Below are 22,813 nucleotides of genomic sequence, written 5' to 3'. Positions count from 1 at the left end.
CGTGACTTTTACCCGACCGCGTGTTCCGGTGCGCAGCTCCGTGTTGTCAAGTTACACAACAAAATGCTGTCACTTAACCAGAAGTGAATACAAGGGTTATTTTTGCGTCGCGTGAAAAAATAAAAACGAGACAATTGTGGGGTTTAACGCTTTCCGTCCGATTAAAACATAGTATTAAAGGATATTATTCAATTGTATATAGATTTTCTTCACATAAACGACGATTAAAAACATTCTGACGCTTATTTCGAAAGCACAATCGGAAGTGCGGTGCTACTTTCTTGTCGTTAACGAACAGCGTTGCTCTCCGCTAGCCTCACGAGTAGCAACAGCGGCGGCAGCAGCTAAGTACCAAGTGTTTCGTCTTTTTCAAAGGTAACCCCTTCGAATTGTATAATTTTCAACCCGACAATACGTCTCTGTGGAGTTAAAATGACCTAAATCTCGTCGTTATATGGCGAACCTGCAATGTCTTGTAGTTAGCCTCGCGCTAGGCTATTATTAGCCGCTGGAGCCTTCGAACAATGTGTACAACATGTAACACCTGCTTAATAATGTCGCCATTGAAACCTTGCCGGACAAATTGTAAAATTAATTATAATCCTATTGTTTTAAAACGATCGACGCTGGTACTTTTGTTTTGTTGTGTTTGAGGGTATTCTGAAACAGCACGTTGGATCATTAATGAGTCAATGTCCATTTTGTGCAGCCAGAAATGTGGTTTATGTTACTCATTTTTTCCCCTCACACAGAAAAGCACTATGAATCAAGAGAAGCTCGCCAAACTCCAGGCACAAGTCCGGATAGGTGGAAAGGTATGCTCGCTTATTAATTTTATGTTTGTCCTATAGTTAAAACGTCAGGTTTGATGAAACGCAACTTTAAGAATTGTGAAAGTTGGGTGTGGCCATTTTACACAAAGTATTGCTCAATAGAGCTGTAATGTGGGTAGGATGTTTGTTGGGCTTTTTAATATCTATTTCTTTGACGTTTTACTTTAGATTCACATGTGGACCTGTATTACATGTTCTGATGTATGTGTGGGCCACGGGACGTAGGTTTCCCACCCCTGGTTGTAAACCTCCTGACATCAGCGTTCTCTTTATGGGTAGATGGAGAGAGGGAGGTCCGGGCCTCCAGCTGTTGGCCTCATTCCAACCCCTTGGCTGTTTGCTTTATGCCCTGACAAATGCATGGTTTGAAGTTGAACACAATCAAATGTGACTTACAATACATACAAGTTAGCATGGTAGTTATAATTTGAGTTTTCCGGTTGTGCCCATTTGAATTTATGGAAAACATTGCGGACCGGCGCTTCTGCAGTCATTGTGATGTGAAATTTAAAGCCAGATCGTGTAATGTAGCACTGTGTAGCTAATATACTAATGCATTGAAATACGATGACACAGTGTCTAAAGTGGTGTACAGAGATTCCTCGATAGTCGAGGAGGTTAGGTACGAAGACCCGTCTTGAATAATATTAACCCCATCACGCCCCATCCCCATGTAAAATTATTTTAATTGCCTTGTGTGGTACCCCGACTTGCGAGTGATAGAGACTCGAACCATCAGTTGAGCAATAATTTAGGCTTTAAGATATAAGCAACAGTCTAGCTTAGTTAATGTTTCCCACAAAACCAAATATAATTACACGCTGTGAATTAACATACAGACGTTCACTAGCTTAATGCACACAATGCAAAACTTAATAAATGGATTAATGAAACCAGCATTGATGTTGTGGTAGTTATGTTATACGACTTGTATATTAGAACACAAATGTAAAGGCAACACAATTAGACAGACTATTTAACAATACTCTAAGCCCCATATTCTTGAGTGTCGCGGCTCACCTGTTTCTGGTTTGGTTTCTGGTAGGTAAAGTGAGCCCAAGGGAACTTTGACTTCATATTTAAGTGTGGCGTATGAAAGCTTGCACAATACAGATTCTACCAGGCGTCGCCATGACGTTTCAGAGAAGAAAAAAAAGCAACTGTTGCTGAGCTGAACCCTGAATTCGCAAATATTATCAAATGTATTATTATCATCATAATTATTATTTTTATATTGTTATGATTATGAAAAACTGCTGTTTTAGAGAAAAAACATTATGATTAAGTATTGTTGGAGTGATTAATTTTTGTTCTAATTTCCTGCTAAATTTCACATAATCTGCATCAGCAACCACCGTTTTTCCAAGCAAATCAGGGTTTAAAAATCCCTCTTAACACACCCCGCACCATGGGTTTGTAGTTCAGCATAATCTTGAGACAGCGGACAATTGGTCCTTTGCTGACTTCGATTTGAAGCGAGGTCAAATGCTCAAATTCTTTCCGATGATTGGTATGTGCGTAGCTCACTTATGTTCTGTTCTTTTCTCAGGGGACGGCTCGCAGGAAGAAAAAGGTGGTCCACAAAACGGCGACGGCTGACGACAAAAAGCTCCAAGGCTCTCTGAAGAAGCTCTCCGTGAACAACATCGCCGGCATTGAGGAGGTGAAGCCTCTGGAGTATTTTAGTTTTCATTCTATAATATCCATACACCAGCCTCATCGCGGTGTCATTCGGGTCGTCTTGGGAATGGATGAATGGCCTTCTGGGGGCCCTCAGCATGCCTGAAATGTTATTAGATGCACAGCTGGCGGAAATTGCATTTCATAGGTCTTGAACACTGTACATATGCAAAATAATTAGGAGCGTGATTTTTAATTTATTGGCCCTTTTCTTTTTACCATGTGTTCCCCATTCCCATTCATATCTGAGTGTGTTCCACAGGTGAACATGATCAAAGACGACGGCACAGTGATCCACTTCAACAACCCTAAAGTGCAGGCGTCGCTGTCGGCCAACACGTTCGCCATCACGGGCCACGCCGAGACCAAGCAGCTGACCGAGATGCTGCCCGGCATCCTCAGCCAGCTGGGCGCCGACAGCCTCAGCAGCCTGCGCAAGCTGGCTGAGCAGTTCCCACGGCAAAGTGTGTAGAAACAAACGCAGCTGCACACAAACAATCGTGCCAGGAATATTCTGGATTAAATTTGAGCCGCAATTCATTTAGAACGTTTCAGAATACATTGCTCCGTGTTCTTCCCACATGGAGTCATGGAAAATATAAATAAGACTGGTCATTTTTTCTACATTTTCTTTAATAAGAAATGCAAGTCAATTTTTCTGGATTTTTTTTGGGACGCTGATTCCGAATCTGCCCTTGTTTTTTTTCCTCTCTCGCACCCATCAGGTTTTGCTAATGAGAACAGTAATATTATTATTATTATATAATGGGTAAAAATTGTATTGTTTTTGCTTTTATAGGTCAAACTTTAAAAAAAAAAAAAAACTATTTCTCAAAACCCCAAAGTGCTTGAAAAAAAGATAAGACAACAAAATATTAATTTATGCTTGAATATTAATGTCTTTGCATTAAATCAGCCTCAATTCGCCCAGCCTTTCTTACTTCTCCTGCTCGGTCAGACAAAAAAGCGGAGCCACTATTTATTTGAGGAAATCCACTTTGTTAATGTGTGACATCTCATTTGTGTTGCAGCGATGGACATGAAAGCCGTGAAAGAGGAAATCGCAGAAGAGGACGACGACGCCGTCCCAGGTAAGCTTCAGTCCCGGGAGACTCTTGACTGTTCCTTTTAATTGCTCCCGATCAAGAACACTCTGTTTTGTTTTGTTTTTTTGTCTGGCAGATCTCGTGGAGAACTTTGATGAAGCCTCAAAGAACGAAGCCAACTGATCCCTTGCTCGCCGCCAACCGTTTTCTTTTTTTAGTCTGTCGCACGCTCGCTCACTTAGAGGCTTTCCTCGTGCGGGGAGACGGTTGTTCACGGTGCAGTGCATCCTCATCATTGTGGAAAAAAAAAAGATCTTTACATAACACCTTTTGATTGTGGACGACCCAGTCGGCACCCAAAGGACTCAATCGGCTTTAAATCGGCGCTTTCTATGTGGCTCATATTTAAGAGATGCTTTATGAAAGGATGACAATAAAAAATTCATTTTACATATAGTGGCTAGAAATGATTTAATAAAACTTTTTTTTTGGTGAATATTGCTGGTGTCTGCTTTTTATTTCACAGGGGAAAGAAACTAACTAAATCAGTAGGCTGCTTCGTCCAACTCATGTATTTATCTTTTCGACATTTTTTAGTATGGAAATAAGTTGACCTCTATATAATAAAACCACCAAAAACACAATTACAATCATTTTCAATTCAAATTAAACGTTCACCGTCATACGTTTGAGGGGTAATAAATTGAACCAAAACGAGTTGTGAAAGTTCTGAGTAATATTAACTATCAGATAATCTTAAATTAACCGTGGTATAAGAAAACAAAGTAAACCTACGCAAAAGCTACTAGCTGAACTGATATTACGTAACATTCAAGCACTTAACTGTCATGGACACCAAAGAATACGCTAAACATTTTAGAATATAACTTTTTTTTTTAAAGTCCGGTGACTCCCAACAGAAATTTAATGGAGGATGAAGAGATTAAAAAAGGGGGGAAAAAATTCTGCAGTAAATTTCTTTAGAATCTCACAAGATGTAACATATTTGACAAGCTGTTGGTGGCAGGTGGCTTCTGAGAGGCCCCCGAGCAACAGCTGATATTTGTCCGAATTGTCCATTTCAATGTCACAACTGCAAACGTTGTACCTTTTGCAATGACGTTCCAAGATTGGAGAATCTACCAAATGGGCCGGGCACACGAGCAAGCTTGTTTATTTCAATTCATCTCCAATGTTACATTGATCTATGTGTTTTAATTTGTTCCGTGGCCATGTTCATATCTTAAAACAGTCATATCTCAAATCGTTCTTCCCCAATGAAATGAATGGAAATGCCCTTAATCTGTTCGAGAACCTCCAAAAAAATCAACAACCGAAGTGTTTGCAATGTGTTGGGTTTTTTTTAAACAAGGAAAATAGCGTTCTACTATGATGTACTCCATAAAATATAGAGTAATAACACAATTAAATATAATGTAAAGAATTAAATAATGTGTGTGTGTCACGATTTCTTGCTTTAATTCAATGGATTTTATGATGCTCATCTATTGGCCACTAGGGGGCAGTATAATATATATTTATTTACGCTAGAACAGGGGTCACCAACCTTTTTCAAATTGGGAGAAACTTCTTGGCTATCAGTTTGATACACCGGATATTATAAGTTCTTTTTAATTGTAACTTATTAAAAATAAATCGTTATTTTAATATTTGTGCTGTCGTTAGCCTAATTAACATAAATTAATAATCAACAATTATTAAACAAGATAGGAAACAAATCAGTGTCGCAATGCAACACAACTTGTATAAGTCTCTGCAAGTTTTTACATTATGAAATGATCACTTCTTCAACAATCCAAGGAACTAAATTACAATGTCCCAAAACTGGTAACCTATTTTAAGACCAGGCCACTGGGGACTAACCTGATGCCCGCGTAAATCACGTTGGTGAACACGGAACTAGATTTAAATTCATGTACATACAAAACGTGTAATTATCGGTTTTTGTTATACGGTAAACTTCAACTGAGAATGACAATAAATAGCTTGGGGTAAAAAATCACTTGACAACTGCTCGTGTTGTGACGTTCACCGTCACAAGCTGTCTATTGTAGGAACTCAATTTTTGCTCGCAACTCAAGACAAAAATACCTGGCTGAGCTGTTGAAAAACGTAATTCGGGTCACTCCTGAGCTGAGTATCACTTATAGAAAATATATATATTTGCTTATCCATTGCAGCTGTGTTTTTAAAGGACAGACGGTCGAGAAACTGTCAAAAATGTGACAGGCCAGATGTAAAGAAATAACATTATACATGGTGGAAGTGGTGGTGTTGGGGACTCTGCCTGCAGACTGTGACCTGTGGAGGCTCGCCCCAGCTGGGTTCCCAGTGGACACACAAGCCTCATCCCCCTCTACCAACACCCTACCGCCCCTCCACCCCTCCCCGGGAGCCGCTGCAGTCTGACGCCAGGAGTAGGAGGACACCATCGGCGTAAAAGTAGCCCGGGAAGGCGATTAGTTATGACGGACAACGACGAGGGGTCGCCTCCTCCTCCTCTTTCTCCTCCTTCTCCGCTGCGGGGCTGCGTGTAGAGATGAGGATTCCCGTGGTGGTGGCGGTGGTGAGTGAGTCCCCTTCATTTGTTCTCGTGGAATGTTTTTTTTTCCGCTCAGTTGCTCCAACCTTGCCCCGCCATTGCAGCGGCGCGGACAGGCGCGGAAGTCCGAGCGGGTCGCGGCGGTGTTGCGGTAGTGTAGCTAGCTTATTAGCATTTACGCAACATACGACCATGCCTCCTCAAAATATACACAGAATACACATTCTTAAATACCTGGGATAACATTAGTTTGGGTTAAATTGTTTTAAAATGTCATAGTTGGACCATTTTCTTCGGTTCGCTTCGGGTGACGCGTACGGACTCGGTGGCCGTCCGTCCGAGCGGCAGGTCGACGCGGTCACTCAGCGTTCTCGACTGCGCTGCCCGCCGGAGCCTCGGAGGCTAAAAATAGCGTTTCATGTCTCCTCTTTTTTTCTTTTTTTTTTGACGCAGCCTGCCAACAAAATCCGCGAGGCGATACTCTTTCGCCATGTTTTGGCACAAAACGAAATAGTTGAGTCGTAGACGGGCGTCCAAATGCAGCTAGCACCCCGAAGCTAATTCAACGAGTTAAGATTAAGAAAGAAAGCCTCCAAAACTGTTTTAACATGTCATACTTAGTTTTAAAATCACACCACTGTTCTAGTATAAGTCCATTAGTAGTGTTTTCCACCTGTGTTTAGCCCCAATGGGCTTTTGCTGGGGTAATCCAAGTTAAGTAGAAGTCTGTTTTTACCTTAAGCCCCTTTTACACAGCCTGGAAAAGACGGCATCCAAACCATTTTCCATTTTGCCATCGACATTGAAGTCGAACCGACAATTTCCATTTTTGTAAACAGTTTAAGAAGTCTTTTACATTTTGAGAGACTGCTTAATTGCAGAATCAGAGTAAAACGACGCCGTGCTAATGGTTCAATTCTAGGCTTATTTTCCATTTCTCATGGACTCAATCAGAGCGCTCAACTCCCAGACATCTTCATTGTGTTGTGACTTTTCCCACAGCGCTTTTCATCATCAGGGTGGAAGGTGACCTGTAACCTTTCTTAGCTGACTTACTTGACTTTACTGACCAGTCCAGGATACGCCCTGGTCTGGACGGCGACCAATTGCAGGAGCTGTAGAGATGAACATGATTTCACATTCACACATGCAAAGTCCACACAGAAAGACCAAAATTCAAACACAGGACTTATTCAACTCTGAGGCAAATATGCTAGCGTAAATTTTTCCCGATTTCCCGTAGTAGCTGATTGAAAGTGTCTTCACATTATTTCTGGGGTAGTCGTCATACCGTTATTTGATCCGACACGCTCCCTGTCATGTGTGCCGAGTCCTTCTTTTGTCTCCCGATGCTTAAACACAAGGAGGAAGTCACTCTGCTAATAGCTGGTGAAGCGCAGCGCCTCTTAACTGTCATCTTCATCCTCCTCCAATCCTGAAGGATTTAACTTTTCCACCTCTGCAAGTCTGTCAAAGGATTAAAAAAACAAGCATTGCTTTTTGATCTTCAGTGAAAGCTTACTATTTGAAACATTATTCACTTCATTTACAAAGGGGGCATACGCACAAAATCGTGGCGTGCGCATGTTTTTTGTGCTGAAGAGCCATTGGCGAGTTGTAGATGTTTATGCTGGGCAGTGGTGGGTACAGAAGCAGGGTAAAGTCAAAGAGATTCCTCCCTTTCCTTGCCGTCCGTCCATAAGCCCTTCTATAGTTTCGACAAGGCTTCTTGCTACCTAAATCCAAAAATAACGGATGAGAATTGTTCTTCTGACTTTTGACGGTCGGACTGCATATCGTACGTGCATGATTAATGCTTGCAGACAAGGCGGAGGAAACACTGACGTCATCGTGTGTCACTCAGTCGGGCGGCGGTGGCGTGTTTAGAAAGTGATGTCAGTTCATTCTCCAAGACAGGAAGCGCTCGCTGTAGTTTTGCCAGGATGTGCGACGCTCCATTGGCTCGGGCTGCGAGGTGAACAGTCGTCCGCATTCCTGGAGGAAACAAAACAAAAAGCAGAAGTGTTTCTCGAAAGTCAACAAAAGGAAGTTTTGTTGTCATGACTCAACAACATGCAGAGCTGCGCTTGTAAATAATTGACCAAGCAGGAATTAAAAATAGAGCGCACCCTGCCAGGAAAAAAAAAAGGGAGCCGTTTTGGAGCTCTTGTCGTCAGCATTGAGAATCCTCTCCAAACTTGTGATTTACATCAGGGCCATGATGATGTCATGCAAATGTAAAAAAAATAAAAAAATAAATAACCACCAGGCACATGCACACATAGACACAAGGTGGTGCTCAAGCACCTGCCCGTTTGCACCTAATGAAGAAAACTTAGCTTTTTTTTTTTTTTTCATCATTTGTCAATATTAATGACCATCTCTGTCATCAATTCCACCTGTTGTCCTTTCATATCTGATGAGCATTTATTTGAGTCCTAGGGAGAACTGTACAATTGATCGCGGCTTGACCCCAGGCGCCCTTCCTCCTCTTGATTATTTTATAGTTGGGCCACTCAAAACAGACAGGTAGGAATGTTTGTGTGTGCCCTGATAAGGTTTGGTGCAAAACTGACCGCAATATTTACAATATGGTGTCGTTGAAAACGGTCCATAGCTACTGTCCCAACATTTTCTAAACACACTCACTGTCTTGAGGTGTGCGCTAACTCCCATTTAACCGCAATTTCAATGTAATTGCTTTATTCTTAAAACAGACACATTTATAAGAGGGTGTGTGCACTTATGAAAGCATATTATTTCACTTGTTTGACGTAACATTGTCTTTAGTTGACGTCTCCATAAAAAAAGCTTTTAAATTTATCTAAATTTTTTTTTACGGCACAAAAAATGCAATTTGAGCAGTAGTGCGTAGACTTTATATCCACTGTAGCTTCCTTTCACCTCCTTGTGTTAATTGTTGCATTATCAACAGTTATGTTAACAGAAGTTAAATGCATACTACTTTTTTTCCTTTTATAAATAATTTAGACAATGGGTGCCCTTTTATGGTTGAGCACCTGTCCCCCAAAAATGTCAGCATGTGCCCATTAACCACCATTCATTCCACACAGGAAATCTATGTGTGAGTGAATTCTGCAATGCGGCGACCACGGTGTGAAATTTAACACCTTACACTTGCTTCACCTGCTCCGTTCTGTTTGTCCGACAGCTAGTTTATACGTCACACCAGACGCTGTAGTCTTCTAATTATCTGCGCACATAGTTGTGACAATGTCCCACTTCCCCCCTTTGTGTGTAAACACTTCATTAATGGCTCTGGTGAAACAATTTTGCGGGGTCTCTGTGTGAAAGAAGCTCATGTCTGTGTTTTCGTGAGCAGAGTGGTACTACTGTCTGGAGGAGTTGTCATATATTAGCGTGGATGTATGCTTGTCGTGTTTGTCGTTTTTTGACAGCAAACTAGCTGAGAGTTAAGTTGTGCAACCTGTCTTGTCATTTTTGAGTGGCTGCTGCTACTTGACATGAATGTCAACATGCATGTCATATGTGCTTCAACGTCTAAAAATAAAAGCGTGCATTATTCAGCACCTCTCGGGGCAAATTAAATCTTAATCTGTGTGTGTCTAGCAAATGTGAGTGTGTGTGTGGCATGTGTGCGTGTGTGGCTGTTTTTTTTTTTCAGTTTGATTGTGAGCGTATGTTTGTGCGCATGTGTGTGTGTGTGTGTGAGTGTGTGTGAGGGCGGGGTGGGGGGGATTTGTGATTGTGTGCATGCCTCTGCGTGTGTGTATTTTCCCCTCTCTCCATCCTAGAGAATCTTCACCCAAGTGTGAGTGTCCCAAAAACTCTTGTTGTGCTCCAGCACAGTTTGAATTTATCCTGATTTTATTTTTACAAACATTCCTTAAAGCCATACAACGAAAAGGAAGAGTTATCCTCTGTCGCAGTTTCATTTCCTAAACTGTTATCATTACACTCATCCTTTGTGCCCTCGTAACCTTGCGTGTGTGTGCGTGTGTGTACGTTTGTGTTTGATAGATGACATTCAGAAGCGTGTGCATGTTTGTGCCGCAGTGTGTCTGATAAGCGTACGCACTACATGGCATCTTTAACTGAGCGGAAAAATGAGCAGACTCGGCTCATTTTGCTGGCTAATCCCGCTCAAGTTCATGTCGCATGTGCGGTCGACCGAGCAACTCACGCGCGGGTTAGCCACTCTCAGATGAAATGAACTGTTTATAGAAGTGTTCTTGGAAGGTTGCTGTTCCAGCATAGGTCCAGAGCCTCAAGTGACATGAAAAGCGATGAAAATTTAGAGATGACCCCTAGTTATAAAAGAAATATGTATCAGGGATTGGTTAATGGGATTATCTGAAGTCAGAAGTCAAAACATCAGGGAAACTTACACAATCAAACAAGAACCAAAGCAGTTAGACTCATATTGCAAAATATCTCTCCAAAAAGAGAGAATTAATAGACCAAAAATACACAGAGAAATGTGGCAAAAACACAAAATATTTGACAAAAAATTATTTCTGGAAAAAAAAAAAATTCGCTATGATATGTTATGAGATATGATATGCAACTAGATTTTTTTTTTCTCTCCCCACACACAGGCATGGATGCCTGCCATAGTGGCTCAAGTGTTCACTGCGAGGCCAAACGTGCTCAGATCAAAGACGGCCTGCGACTGCTGAGGAGGACCTCCGTGCAGGTCAGTGAACGCGCTTGCGTGTGAACACTCACACACATGTCAAATCACAATCAATGAGGTGAAGGATGGCAGCATATTTGTCATGGGTGCCCGTTATTCGTTTCCTGAAGGTTCACGCAGGCCGCAGAGGAGGTGGAGCTTCCTGATCCATGGAGAATTATTTCCAGGCCGAGGCCTTCAACCTGGACAAGGTGCTGGACGAGTTTGAACAGAACGAAGGTGAGCACAGTCGATTAAAGGTCCATTTTTCAATAACAAGCTCAATTTATGTATCCTTTTTTTTTCAGGAAAATGGTATTTGTTTTTATTTTCAATTTTATCAATTTGTTTTGGAGAAAACAATACAAAACTAAGGAGTTTAAAAAATGCCTCCTGGTAATGAGCATTATAGCCACGCCCCCTCCCTCCATGTCTTGGTGGGAGTCTCAGCAGGGACCAAAACTTGTCTATTCAAGGTCATTGTAAATAAGTATTAAAATACTGATTAGAAATCAAAAACATTAGATGGATAATTCATTAATATAATTAAATAAGAAATAGACAAAAACATAATATACAAAAACATTTGAAAACACTTAACTTAGTTGTCCTGGTATGGAAAAAATTCACAACATTTAGACAGTCTCCCTTTCTTAGAAAAACAAATCCCGTTTTCACCACGGCCATAGCAAAGTAGTATAATGGTCTCTCATGAAACAACTTTATGGCTACCCTCATGAATGACAAGATTAAGGTCGGGCAATCAGGACAAAGAACAAATTAAGCATTTCCCATGAGTTTAGACACACTTTCACATCAAGGAGTCACATCGTTGTTTAATTCTGCTCCTTTGAGACTGGAAAGCCGCTCATTCATACGTCCACAATATTTTGTAATACACCGGTGCTTTTGTGTGTGTGCGCGCGCACGTACGTGTTGCTGCAGCAACAACAATACCAGCCGAGCTCACATTCTAGTCAAGGGAGGAGAGCAGTCGCACTGACTTGACTGAGCGTTGCCTTAGTTGCCTGGAATAAACGGCAAAAGAATTGTGAACAAATTACATGACTCGATAGGTGCTGCTGTTTTGGTTTGAGACTGAGTTCAAACAGGCCCAGCAGCTAACTCTTTGTCTGTGTTGAAGGATGCCGACAATGAATTGAGGTAATAACACTTAAGACCTTTTTTTCACTTTTTAAACTCGGTTTTTAAACACAAACTTCAATATGCTTGCAGCACAGACGAAAATAAGTGGCGCAGTGCGAACTTAGTTCCATAATTCTTCCTTTTCCTAAAGGGAAGACAATCAATTCGTGTTGGAGTTTTCCTTAATAGGAAAAGATATAAGCTGTGATACAGTATTTTTTATTTATTTAAAAAAACCTTCATGTATTTACTGCCAATAGTTGGTTATGCATTCCTAAAAAGAGCAGATTTAAGCTGTTATGTATTATTTAATATGAATTTTTAAGTCACGGTATTCATTTGGTTTATTTGAGAATCTTCGATTGAGAGAATTTACTGCTAGTAGTCTGGCATTGAGCATTTAAGAAATTATTTAAGACGTGTATATAATGAAATTTTTTTGTTTTATTGTATTATTTGAGGTCCCTTATTTATATATATTGGAAATTTTATTGCTATCAGTTTAATTTTGTGACCTGACCTGTGATTGATTGCAACCGAGGTGTCGGGAATGTGCTAAACGGTGTAGAAAGTGTTTCCCGAACACTAAACATGTCATTCTTTTCTTGTGCTTTCAGATGAGACCGACTCCCCTCTCCTCACGGACGCCAAGTGGACCCAGATTCTAGCACCCCCGGCCCGCCTGTTCTCGCTGAACCCCGCCCTGGCCCACGCTGACCTCAGCCCCCAGGAGAGTCCGAAACCGCTGAAGACCCTCTCCGATCCCAAAAGAACGACGGGCTGCGAGTCGGCCGATGTTCACAGCCCGCCCCTGCCGCAGCCCAACATCGGCAAACTGGTGGGCACGGATAGCCGGTCGCCGCCGCCCGTCACGGCCTGTGAGGAGCAGCAAGGGGACGCCTCCGCAGCGTCCCGCTTCACCTTTGAGGTGGGACTAGCGCAAGAAGGGGCTCCCTCTGAGAACGTTCATCCACATGAGGAGCCCGCTACTTTGAATGGAGATGTTGGTTCACCAGACTCTGCGCACGAAAGACAAAGTGGCGAGCAGGTAGAAAGTCTCCTGAATGGAGGAGCGGGTAATGACTCTGTGTCTAGACCCGAGCAGCTCCATCCCAACGGATTGCAACCCGAGAACGGGAGCCGACTAAATGTCAGGGAAGAGGAAGAGGAGGAGAGGTTCTCTCCCTCACCTGTGCCCTCCAAGGAAGACTCTGTGACGGAGGAGAAGGAGATGGAGGAGAGCAAGCAGGAGAACGGTGACGGGGCAGCGTCGGGCGGCGTCGGAACGAAACTGAACAACAGCCGCCTCCAGCCAGTCAGTGTCCCGTACGGCGGGGCGCGACCCAAGCAACCCGTCAGCCTCAAACTCCAAATCCCGCAGCCCCTAGCGGGTCAGGTGCAGAACCAGCTTAGTAGCAAGAACAAAAACCTGGATAGCCGCAGGGGGACGCCGCCCGAAATGACGCCCGGCGGGACCGAGGTGACTTCGGCGGTGAACGGCGTCGCGCTCATCCCCGCTTCTCCCCTCGCGTTGTCCTCGGAGAGTCCGGACAACGACCTTCAGGCAGGACAGCACGGCTCCCTCGGAGGGAAGTCCCCAAGCTCGCTGGGAGAGGTGGCCCCCGTGTGGGTGCCCGACTCGCAGGCCCCCGTCTGCATGCGGTGTGACGCCAAGTTCACTTTCACCAAGAGGAGGCACCACTGCAGGGCATGTGGCAAGGTAAGAGGACAGGACAGGACAGGACAGTATAGTCCAGGGGGTCAGAAGCCATAGTCTTGGTGCCACTTTGGGATTTTTTGATATTAGACAGTCTACTGTACTTCATCATAGAATAAAATTATTTAACGCTGAGAAACAGTTTCTTCCCGAGAGCCATCTCCATTCTGAACTCTCACACACACACGAGAACACCCTTACCTTGCAGAACAGCATCGTGATGTGTTTTTATATACCCTATTCAGTATTAAATTCCATTGCACTCTCTTATTTATTTATCTAATTTATATATTTGTCTGTATTATTGTTGTATTGCACTGGAGAGGGGAGCCCTCTAATCTCGTTGCACACTTGAGTACAATGACAATAAAGGGATTTCTAATTCTAATTCTACACACAAATGCAGCCAGATTTATGGATAGCTCTACTGTACTATATGTATTGTATGCAGTCGCTGACACCGCACTTGGAAAAAATATTCCGACTGCTCTGCCATTTCCCACAGCGGTAAATGAACATGCTCTGTGTCACTGACAAACAATAGCCTGACACATCCTCATGCCTCATGTGTGACCTCGCAAAGCTCTTGACACATTTGACTGGTGGAACAGCACCACTACAGATTGTGCTTTCTATGTCATGGCAGGTGTTCTGTGCCACGTGCTGCAGCCTGAGATGCAAACTGGTGTACATGGACGGGAAGGAGGCTCGCGTCTGCATCACCTGTCATTCGGCCTTAACCAGCGGTGAGCGCAGAATCTTTATTTATTTATTTAAGGCTAAACTCTGAAGTCTGTGACAAACCAAAAATAACAGCATCATTTCAACACTGGTGATCTTATAATTTGTTTTAATTGAAAACGTAGAAATTGATACACTTATAAAACCTATATTAATTGTCGTCATATTTTACAGCAAATAGTCACCTCAGCTGTCACACCTTCTGTTTGCGATTGGTTGTCTTCCCTCGGGCCCAGTGGTTTCTTGAAGCCAGAGTGGGATGATTTTTCAACTGATTTTACTAATGTGCCACATTTGTTTGATTGCCAACTCCCCCGTTTTAAAATATAGCAAAAAAAAAAAAAAACTACTCAGACTTTGAAGATTCTTGATGGCCGTGTTTGAGGGGATACCGGAAAGTGTTTGCAGCACAGTACTATCACCAAGAGGTGTTTTATAATTTTACTGGAAATAATTGTCAAATAACTCCATTGACCACTGTAAAATACAAAAAAAGGTCAAATAAAGCAAAACTACACAGAAACTTTGAAGATACTTGAAAGAGAGAATAGGAAGGTGTTTTTAGAGCTAAATTGCCACCCAGTGGCGTTTTATGATTCGACTGGACTATTAATAAGTGTCAATTAACAATTGACAATAAAACTAAAATAAAGTAAAACTGCCTCACCTTTGAGTGACCTAATTAGAGAGAACAGAAAAAGTGAGTTACCTTTTCAATGTTTAGTTCATTTAGCGTAGAATGTTTTATCATAGCACATGTTAACATTTAGATATACAAGTGATCATTGTGTGCATTTCTTGGAGTGTGCTAAGCAGCCAGAGCTTCTCCTACTTTGCGTCACAGTGCATTCCATTTCCAGTCGAATAGAAATCGCTGGTACCCTTCTGTGGTGGCATCACACAGAAAGCCAAAGATAAAGCGACTCTTACCCCAAGTAATATGAGCTGAGCCTGAACCCTAGCCACACACAAAGTGAGTGCTTCTATGTCTGTCAGAAAGCCTGCGTGAATGCCCCAATTGTCTTAAAAAAACAAAAACAGGATTTAACAACATATGTGTGATTCTGTATAGTGAATGAGGTCCATTGTCGTCCAATGAAGTAATAACACGTGGTCGTTGTACCCCCAATCCTCAGCTCCGACGTTGTTGGTTTCTCAGCTCACGGCTGGCAACAACCAGAGTCCCAACCCCAACAACCCAGCCGAGTACTGCTCCACCATCCCCCCCCTGCAGCAGGCCCAGGCCTCAGGCGTGCTCGGCTCGCCCCCTCCCACCGTCATGGTGCCGGTGGGCGTCCTCAAGCCGCCTGGCAACGAGGGTGAGGCCTTCAGTTGAGTTTTTTTTTTTTTTTTGCTTCTTAATTAATGCCACCACCACTAGTCGCAGGGATGTATACAGTAATCACAGCATATTCGAGGTGCATTGAACTGCCACAAGATGGCGCCAAAGCCCATTCTAAATAGGAATGTAGTACGGTGATTAATCTACAATACATTCTTCCCCTGCATGTTCGTGACTCATGGATTCACGCATTGGCAGATTTTGTGTGTGCAAGGCTGACAACAATAGGAACTGTGGACCATTGCCTGGTATGGACAAATGAACCGAGATTATCAGATGTTGCAAATAAATGTATGGCAAAATCGGCGGTGGCATTTGTGGTATGTACGGCCCCTCAATGATAGTCGTTCAGTCGATATTGAGGAACGAAGCTGGGTAAAGCTGAGTCACATGACTAAATGGACCAATGACATGAGATGACACACAACACTCAATTTTTGTAGCATGTGCGGCATGTTTTGCAGAGGTGCCGTGCGACACAGTGTGTCGGTCACATAATTCAATGCGGCCAATGTCACCCGCAATAAATGACTGTCTCATTCAGGATCGAGCACACGGGAGCAGAGAAGGGTGTGGTTTGCGGACGGCGTCCTACCAAATGGCGACGAAGCAGAGTCCCCAAAAGATCCTGTTCCCTCGCATCGCACCGGCATCTCGACGAACGCAAGCAAAACCACCGGATCGGACACTGTAGAGGTACGCTACACGATAGAGCGGGAGAAAGACATGGTTGAATAACGATATGGGCAACAGATTGTAAGTGGAGCTCCAAAACCTTATAGAGGGTGTGTTTTTTTTTTTTATTCCTATTGCATTGGGCCAGTAGATGCATAATGATCAATTTCTTGATGTGCTGTGAAAAGTCGCTAGCTGTAATTTTTTCACAGTAGTCTTAGGAGTAGCATTTAAAAGAAATCTTCTCCAGTGTTTTTTTTTGTTAGTTTTTTTTTTTTTAACCTTCACGCCGCATCGCCCCCCTCTCTTGCTGTCTCTCTCTCCTCAGGCGGGCCCCGCCCCAGTGGGTCCTCTGGGCAGCCCAGTGGGTAGTGCCCTCAGCTTGATCCCGGAGGACGGACTCCCTCCCATCCTCATCTCCACCGGAGTCAAAGGAGGTACGGGAGGCCACATCACAGGTGCTTGCCCTCATCCTCACCGTCCCACCGCCCACCCACTGCCTCCTCTGTGTGTCCGCCATGTGCTTTTATATTGTCATGCAGTCAACACTGTCGTGGTCACTCACTGGATAGACAAATGTATTTGGACAGAGTGGTTTTTAGACCCCAATTGGGCTGTAACAACAAATCCATAATATTGCTCAAAATTGAAATTTACAAGTGTTGGCAACAAATTAAATTTTCAGTAGACCAGGCAGTTTTTTTGCCTGTGACTTTCATAGGGAACTGCAAATGCTAGAGATAGTAAATATTGGGAGCAGTTTAAACCAGCGACACTACATCTGCAAAACGACTGCTCATATTTTGACTTCTACCTGTAGGAACCACTGTACTGCTTTGCCGAGTTGTGTGGAAAATCAAATGCGATATGCCGGATTGACATTCTTTTAGCTTTCACACCTCTAAACTCAGGATGTCCCGATGGTTTTGTCTGTCTGAACACTTCTATGTCACACACTTTCACATTGAGTCCTGCCCACCTGGTTTCTACACGACATTAACTCTGACTCCGCATGCAGACTATGCAGTGGAGGAGCGGCCGTCAGCGATGGTCCTCATGCAGCAGCTGGAGGAGGGAGGTCCCGAACCGCTGGTCTTTGTCCTCAACGCTAACCTTCTCGCCATGGTCAAGCTCGTCAACTGTGAGTCGGCGCTTTGCGTCTTTTGTCATTCTGGAAGTTCAGGACAATTTAGTCATCAACAGTTTTGGGAAAATATTTTAACAATTACAAGGAAAGCATATTAACAAAATCAAACAGAAATAGCTTTTTTAAATTTCTATTCGCTAAGTCAGTATTTAGGATTTTTTTTTAACTACATCTGCTATTGGATTTCGCTAGAGGGCAGTTATAATTTACTCAAGAATTGTTTTTCAATATTTTTCTTCTTTGTTCAGATGTCAACAGGAAGTGCTGGTACATGACGACAAAGGGCATGCATGCCGTCGGCCAGGCCGAGGTTGTGGTTCTGCTCCAGTGTCTGCCCGACGAGAAGACCATCCCAAAGGACATCTTCAAACATTTTGTGCAGCTCTACCAGGAGGCCCTCAGCGGTAAGATGTCAGCATGAAGAAATGTCAAGAAAATGGGAAATGAAATTGAATTGCAATGTCTAAAATAGTTAGAATGAGAGAAAAAAAACCTCAAGAACTTACCTTTCCTAGGGACCCTCAAAGACGGACTCGCTGCCATTTTGTCGTATTTCTATTAAATGTACAGGGAGCACCTCCATATTTGCCACTCAGCATTCACACAGTTTTAGGGAACCTATCCACTGTTATTTGCATTAAAAAAAAAAAAAAACTTGCTCCGCCCCACTAATTTGGTGCTCAGGGCAAAATGCTATGTCTTCATGTTACTTTGTGTCATATTGCGACATCATGGTGCCAAGCAAACTATTTGAAATGGGTTGAGGACCTTCCTTGAGACAAAACTAGCCCTCGACTGACATCTTGTGGCATCTATAGACGATTACAACTCCTTTTTAGTTGGGGCGCCAATTATTTGCGGATTTTTGCCATTTGTGACAGAGCTCGGCCGACGTCCCCTCGTGAATAGTGGCGTTTTATTGTGTACTTGACCCAGATGAGTGACAATAAACTGCAAATATTTGGTGTGTAATTTGTGTATAATCTGGATTTCCTCCTCCAGGGAACGTGCTGGGCCACCTGAGCCACTCCTTCTTCACGCAGAGCTTCCTGGGCAGCAGGGAGCACGGCGGCTTCCTCTACGTTAGCCCTTCCTTCCAGTCCCTGCAGGACCTGCTGCTGCCCAACCCGCCTTTCCTCTTCGGCGTACTCATCCAGAAGTGGGAGACACCCTGGGCTAAGGTCTTCCCCATCCGCCTCATGCTGCGGCTGGGCGCAGAGTACAGATGTAAGCGCCATTTTATACCTCTCTGACGACATCATTGCCTGTGTATGACAACAGTTGAATTTGTTGCAGTTTACCCGTGCCCGCTCTTCAGCGTGCGCTTCCGGAAGCCGCTTTTTGGCGAGACTGGTCACACCATCATGAATCTGCTGGCAGTAAGACCTCATGTTCACTTGTTACCCGCCAAGGTCACTCCAACATTTGTGTCATCACGTCGTGTCGTCTGTCCCACAGGACTTCCGCAACTACCAGTATGCGCTGCCGATGGTGAAAGGCTTGGTGGTGGACATGGCGGTGAAGAAGACGAGCATCAAGATCCCCAGCAACCGCTACAACGAGGTTAGCCTGATTCAATGCAATTCCCAATTTTTTGACATCAATATTTATACTAACGTTTCTAATAATCAAGATTAATTGAACAAAACCTCCAACGGTGTTTTTTGAAATTATTACTTTTTTTTTGCACTGTAGAGAAAAACAAAGTCATTGAAACACCTTTCATATCACTTTACAAATTAATGAGTTCCTGTAGCATTGTATAACAATAGATTTAATTAATTCATTTTGGGTTTTTTTATGCACCCTTTATCCGAACCGCTTATTTTTGTTTTAATTTGTCAGGTTATATTTTTGTTTTTAGTTATGAGTTTGAAGAAGGGTAGAGAGGGGTCACCACACTCACATGCACAAATGTAAAAAAATAAACATCTATCTGTATGGCTTTTTACAAGTCTTGGAATAAAATGCATGAAAATTATTTTTATTACTTCCAATTATTAATATCACTTTTACAACTCTCTCATCCTCTGAATTGGCATGTCCATTGGTATGAAAATTGCCTCTCAGAGTTGTTGTTTGGTGGTATACAGCCATCCACCCTCATAGAGCTTCCTTTGTAAGGATGTTCCGCAGGTTCCCACTAATGTTGAGGTCTGCATAATGTTGACGGCACTGTTTTTTTTCCTTTTTTTTTTTTTTAACCCTTTATTCTCAAATCAGCTTCAATTTCATTTCTATTCCAGCATTAATGGGTGCATTGGCACGATTCTTTTTACACCATGGGAGGAATTGTTCGGTTAGCATTTTGCCGAGTGTGTCTGTCAGTTTGAGTCACATGACACATTTTAAAGCCTCCATATTTACACATTTTTGGTCTGCCTTGCAAGAATTCAGATAATCTGACGGGATTAATATACGAGCGAGCGTTCGGCTGCCGACATCCGCTGTGATCCGTCTCCTTAACGCCTTTTGATGTTTTTACCGCAGTTATTCGTCAAATGTGTGTGTGTGTGTGCGTGCGTGCGTGCGTGCGCGCGCGTGTGTGTGTGTGTGTGTGTGTGTGTGTGTGTCATTGCAGTTGATGAAGGCCATGAACAAGTCCAACGAGCACGTGCTGGCAATGGGCGCGTGCTTCAACGAGCGTGCCGACTCGCATTTGGTATGCGTGCAGAATGACGACGGCAACTACCAGACGCAGGCAATCAGCATCCATCATCAGCCACGCAAAGGTACCCTAAACACAAACATCGCCTCATCTCAACCCTTACGTGCGCGCTCATTGATCCTTTTTTCTTGCTTTTCAGTGACGGGCGCTTGTTTCTTCGTGTTCAGTGGTGCACTGAAGGCTTCGTCTGGCTTCTTGGCCAAAACGAGCATTGTAGAAGGTAAATCGTTGTTTGTGTTGATGCCCTCCTTTTTTTTTTGTGTGTTATGCGTTGACTTTGCAATTGATATGACATCATCATGTCGTCTATTTTAGATGGCGTCATGATCCAGATCACAGCAGAGACCATGGACGCTCTTCGGCAAGCCCTGAGGGACATGAAGGACTTCTCCATCACGTGTGGTAAAGCTGAACAGGAAGACAACCAGGAGCTGGTGCATGTCCAGTGGACGGATGATGACCACGACTTCAACAAGGGGTGAGACAGACAAAGTTATTATGATTCAGTTTCTGGTTTGGGTCTTAACATGTCAAAAATTGACAGAAATTTTGATCAGCAGATTTTATTTTGATTCACCACAAAGTCAGTCTGCTTTCGTGAAGACTACAAAAATCTGAGAATATTTACTGTTGAAGAGCTCAAATTCAATTGTTTTTTTTTTTTATTTAAACAAGGTCTCCCAATGATGAATTGATTAGAACAAAACATTCATCGATTAATAACCAAATAACAAAAACCACGCTGCTGCATTCCAGTGTCATCAGTCCAATCGACGGCAAGTCGATGGAGTCCATCGCCAGTGTGAAGATCTTCCACGGCTCGGAGTTCAAAGCTAATGGCAAAGTGATCCGCTGGACGGAGGTACAGCAAATGCATTCTTGCATGGATGACAGACGGCATCCAATGAAGACCTCACTCCTCTCTTCTGCTAGGTGTTCTTCCTCCAAAGCGATGACCAGCCCAACGGCCTGAGCGACCCGGCCGACCACAGCCGTCTGACAGAGAACGTGGCGCGGGCTTTCTGCATGGCGCTGTGCCCGCATCTCAAGCTGCTCAAGGAGGACGGCATGGCCAAGCTGGGCCTGCGCGTCACACTCGACTCGGATCAGGTATTACATCTATACATCTATTTTAGATTGTGCTTCTCTATTTTCTATGGCGGTGTCGGAGTGAGAGGCTGGGTAGACTGCGGACTGGTAACCAGCCAATCGTGGGGCATATAATAGACAAACATCCATTTGCACCACTTTCTCACCCAAGTCATAAAAAGTACACTTGTCAGTGATTTCACAACAAAGCAGAAAGGAAAAAATTATATTCTAACCCACTGCATTCTTTGGCGGCCATCTTGTTTCGCATCCTGTTTTGTTGCATCATAAAGTAGCCAATGCTTAAACTTAATTGAACCACACAAATGACTTCTTAAAACGTATGGAAAACAAAACACACAAATCAACAGGTCTCATAACCATGTGTGTAATGTGCATCAGAAGCAAGACCGAGTTAGGAAAGGCACCCAAAATTGTATGACTGTAGCGAGCAATAATGACAGCAACGAAATGTATTAATAAAAAAAAAAGTCCTATGGCCGTGTGGCAAGTGAAAACTTTTATTTTCAAACTTTTTATTATACGTAACACGAAAACTTCAGATCACACTATCATAAATTCTTCACTATGCAAGCACATTTTCAAAATTGTGACCGTCATACAAGTGTCAAGAGAAAGTCACTGATGATTGCTGTATGTATGGTACAGATTTGATACGGTGGTAAATGATATATTTTGGACAAAATATTTCATGACATCCTTAGCTTTCATGTTACCGTCACGAAATGACATTAAATATTGTCTGACATCCAAGTATATGCAGTTAATGATATATTTGGGACAAAATCTCAATATTGGTATCGTTATCGCTCATGATACAGTTTCAATATATCAACATTGTTATTATTAATTATCCAAGTACAGGGGTGCCTTGACTTTCCTAGTACGAGTGACCGCATTTAGGAGTCGTTTCATATATCAACGATAGCATCTGACTTGTCTCCCCCAACCCTCCCTTCCAGGTGGGCTACCTGGCAGGGAGTAACGGGCAGCCTCTTCCTCCGGCGTACCTGAGCGACCTGGACACCACGCTAATACCTGTCATCCATGGCGGCGCCTGCCAGCTCAGCGAGGGCCCTGTGGTCATGGAGCTGGTCTTCTACATCCTGGAGATCATCTCCTAAAAACTCCAGGCGGCTTTTTCAGATCTGAGTTGAGTCCGTTTTGGCCGTGATGTGGCCTCATGTAGCTCCAAAGACTCACGGCCAAGCGCTTGGACCTCGCTGAGTGCAACAGATGCACCAGATGCCCTTTTTTTTTTTTTTTTTTAATCTTTTTTTTTTTCTTTCTCCTGCACCCGGTGCTCAGTGCCTGCTTTTTTGGGTCGATTTCATCGCTAAAGCTTTACTCCTCAATCACCACATGCATTGACTCTATCTATCATTTTGTGTGTGTTGGCAGAAGAAGCAGCTTGTACCCTCCTGAGATTACACATAAAAAGACAAGAACAATTCTGATGATCCGACTACAGTTTCCGATGCTTTATTT

At 43.2% G+C, this 22,813-nt stretch overlaps 2 protein-coding genes across 7 annotated transcripts; both read left to right on the top strand.

Annotated features, from left to right (window-relative positions):
- Positions 1-117: 117 nt before the first annotated feature.
- LOC148326026 (transcription factor BTF3 homolog 4-like) lies at positions 118-4,055 on the top strand. The gene is made up of 6 exons (XM_088310348.1): positions 118-375; positions 753-815; positions 2,383-2,496; positions 2,776-2,977; positions 3,545-3,604; positions 3,696-4,055. Exons 2-6 carry the CDS (start codon positions 762-764, stop codon positions 3,740-3,742), a joined length of 477 nt encoding a protein of 158 aa, XP_088166474.1. The 5' UTR covers positions 118-375; positions 753-761; the 3' UTR covers positions 3,743-4,055.
- Positions 4,056-5,853: 1,798 nt separating this feature from the next.
- Positions 5,854-22,782, top strand: zfyve9a (zinc finger, FYVE domain containing 9a). Of its 6 annotated transcripts, none has more exons than XM_088310345.1 (19): positions 5,856-6,146; positions 10,703-10,800; positions 10,911-11,019; positions 12,543-13,645; positions 14,289-14,388; positions 15,520-15,702; positions 16,270-16,421; positions 16,729-16,837; positions 17,419-17,541; positions 17,796-17,951; positions 18,550-18,774; positions 18,844-18,926; positions 19,006-19,110; positions 20,129-20,279; positions 20,355-20,435; positions 20,531-20,693; positions 20,972-21,077; positions 21,149-21,325; positions 22,288-22,782. In XM_088310345.1, exons 3-19 carry the CDS (start codon positions 10,950-10,952, stop codon positions 22,447-22,449), a joined length of 3,249 nt encoding a protein of 1,082 aa, XP_088166471.1. In that variant the 5' UTR covers positions 5,856-6,146; positions 10,703-10,800; positions 10,911-10,949; the 3' UTR covers positions 22,450-22,782. The 6 variants fall into 6 exon arrangements, with proteins under 6 accessions (XP_088166468.1, XP_088166469.1, XP_088166473.1 ...); XM_088310344.1 differs by having other exon boundaries at positions 5,858-6,146; positions 16,729-16,858; XM_088310342.1 differs by having other exon boundaries at positions 5,854-6,146; positions 16,729-16,858; positions 20,129-20,435.
- Positions 22,783-22,813: the final 31 nt, after the last annotated feature.

Source organism: Idiotropiscis lumnitzeri, chromosome 12 (genome assembly GCF_059441095.1).
Source record: "Idiotropiscis lumnitzeri isolate Australia: NSW breed Sydney's pygmy pipehorse chromosome 12, RoL_Ilum_1.0, whole genome shotgun sequence".
In the NCBI taxonomy this organism is placed as follows: domain Eukaryota; kingdom Metazoa; phylum Chordata; class Actinopteri; order Syngnathiformes; family Syngnathidae; genus Idiotropiscis; species Idiotropiscis lumnitzeri.
This window is presented reverse-complemented; position numbering and strand designations above follow the sequence as displayed.

What these genes read in the sequence shown, in the direction of transcription:
- LOC148326026 (XM_088310348.1), top strand. Translation starts at nt 762, where the DNA reads ATGAATCAAGAGAAGCTCGCCAAACTCCAGGCACAAGTCCGGATAGGT. An exon ending in AAGTCCGGATAGGTGGAAAG is followed by an intron (nt 816 to 2,382) that starts GTATGCTCGCTT and finishes TTCTTTTCTCAG; the next exon opens with GGGACGGCTCGCAGGAAGAA. An exon ending in ACATCGCCGGCATTGAGGAG is followed by an intron (nt 2,497 to 2,775) that starts GTGAAGCCTCTG and finishes TGTGTTCCACAG; the next exon opens with GTGAACATGATCAAAGACGA.
- zfyve9a (XM_088310342.1), top strand. Translation starts at nt 10,950, where the DNA reads ATGGAGAATTATTTCCAGGCCGAGGCCTTCAACCTGGACAAGGTGCTG. An exon ending in TCATTCGGCCTTAACCAGCG is followed by an intron (nt 14,389 to 15,519) that starts GTGAGCGCAGAA and finishes CCCAATCCTCAG; the next exon opens with CTCCGACGTTGTTGGTTTCT. An exon ending in GACCACGACTTCAACAAGGG is followed by an intron (nt 20,694 to 20,971) that starts GTGAGACAGACA and finishes GCTGCATTCCAG; the next exon opens with TGTCATCAGTCCAATCGACG.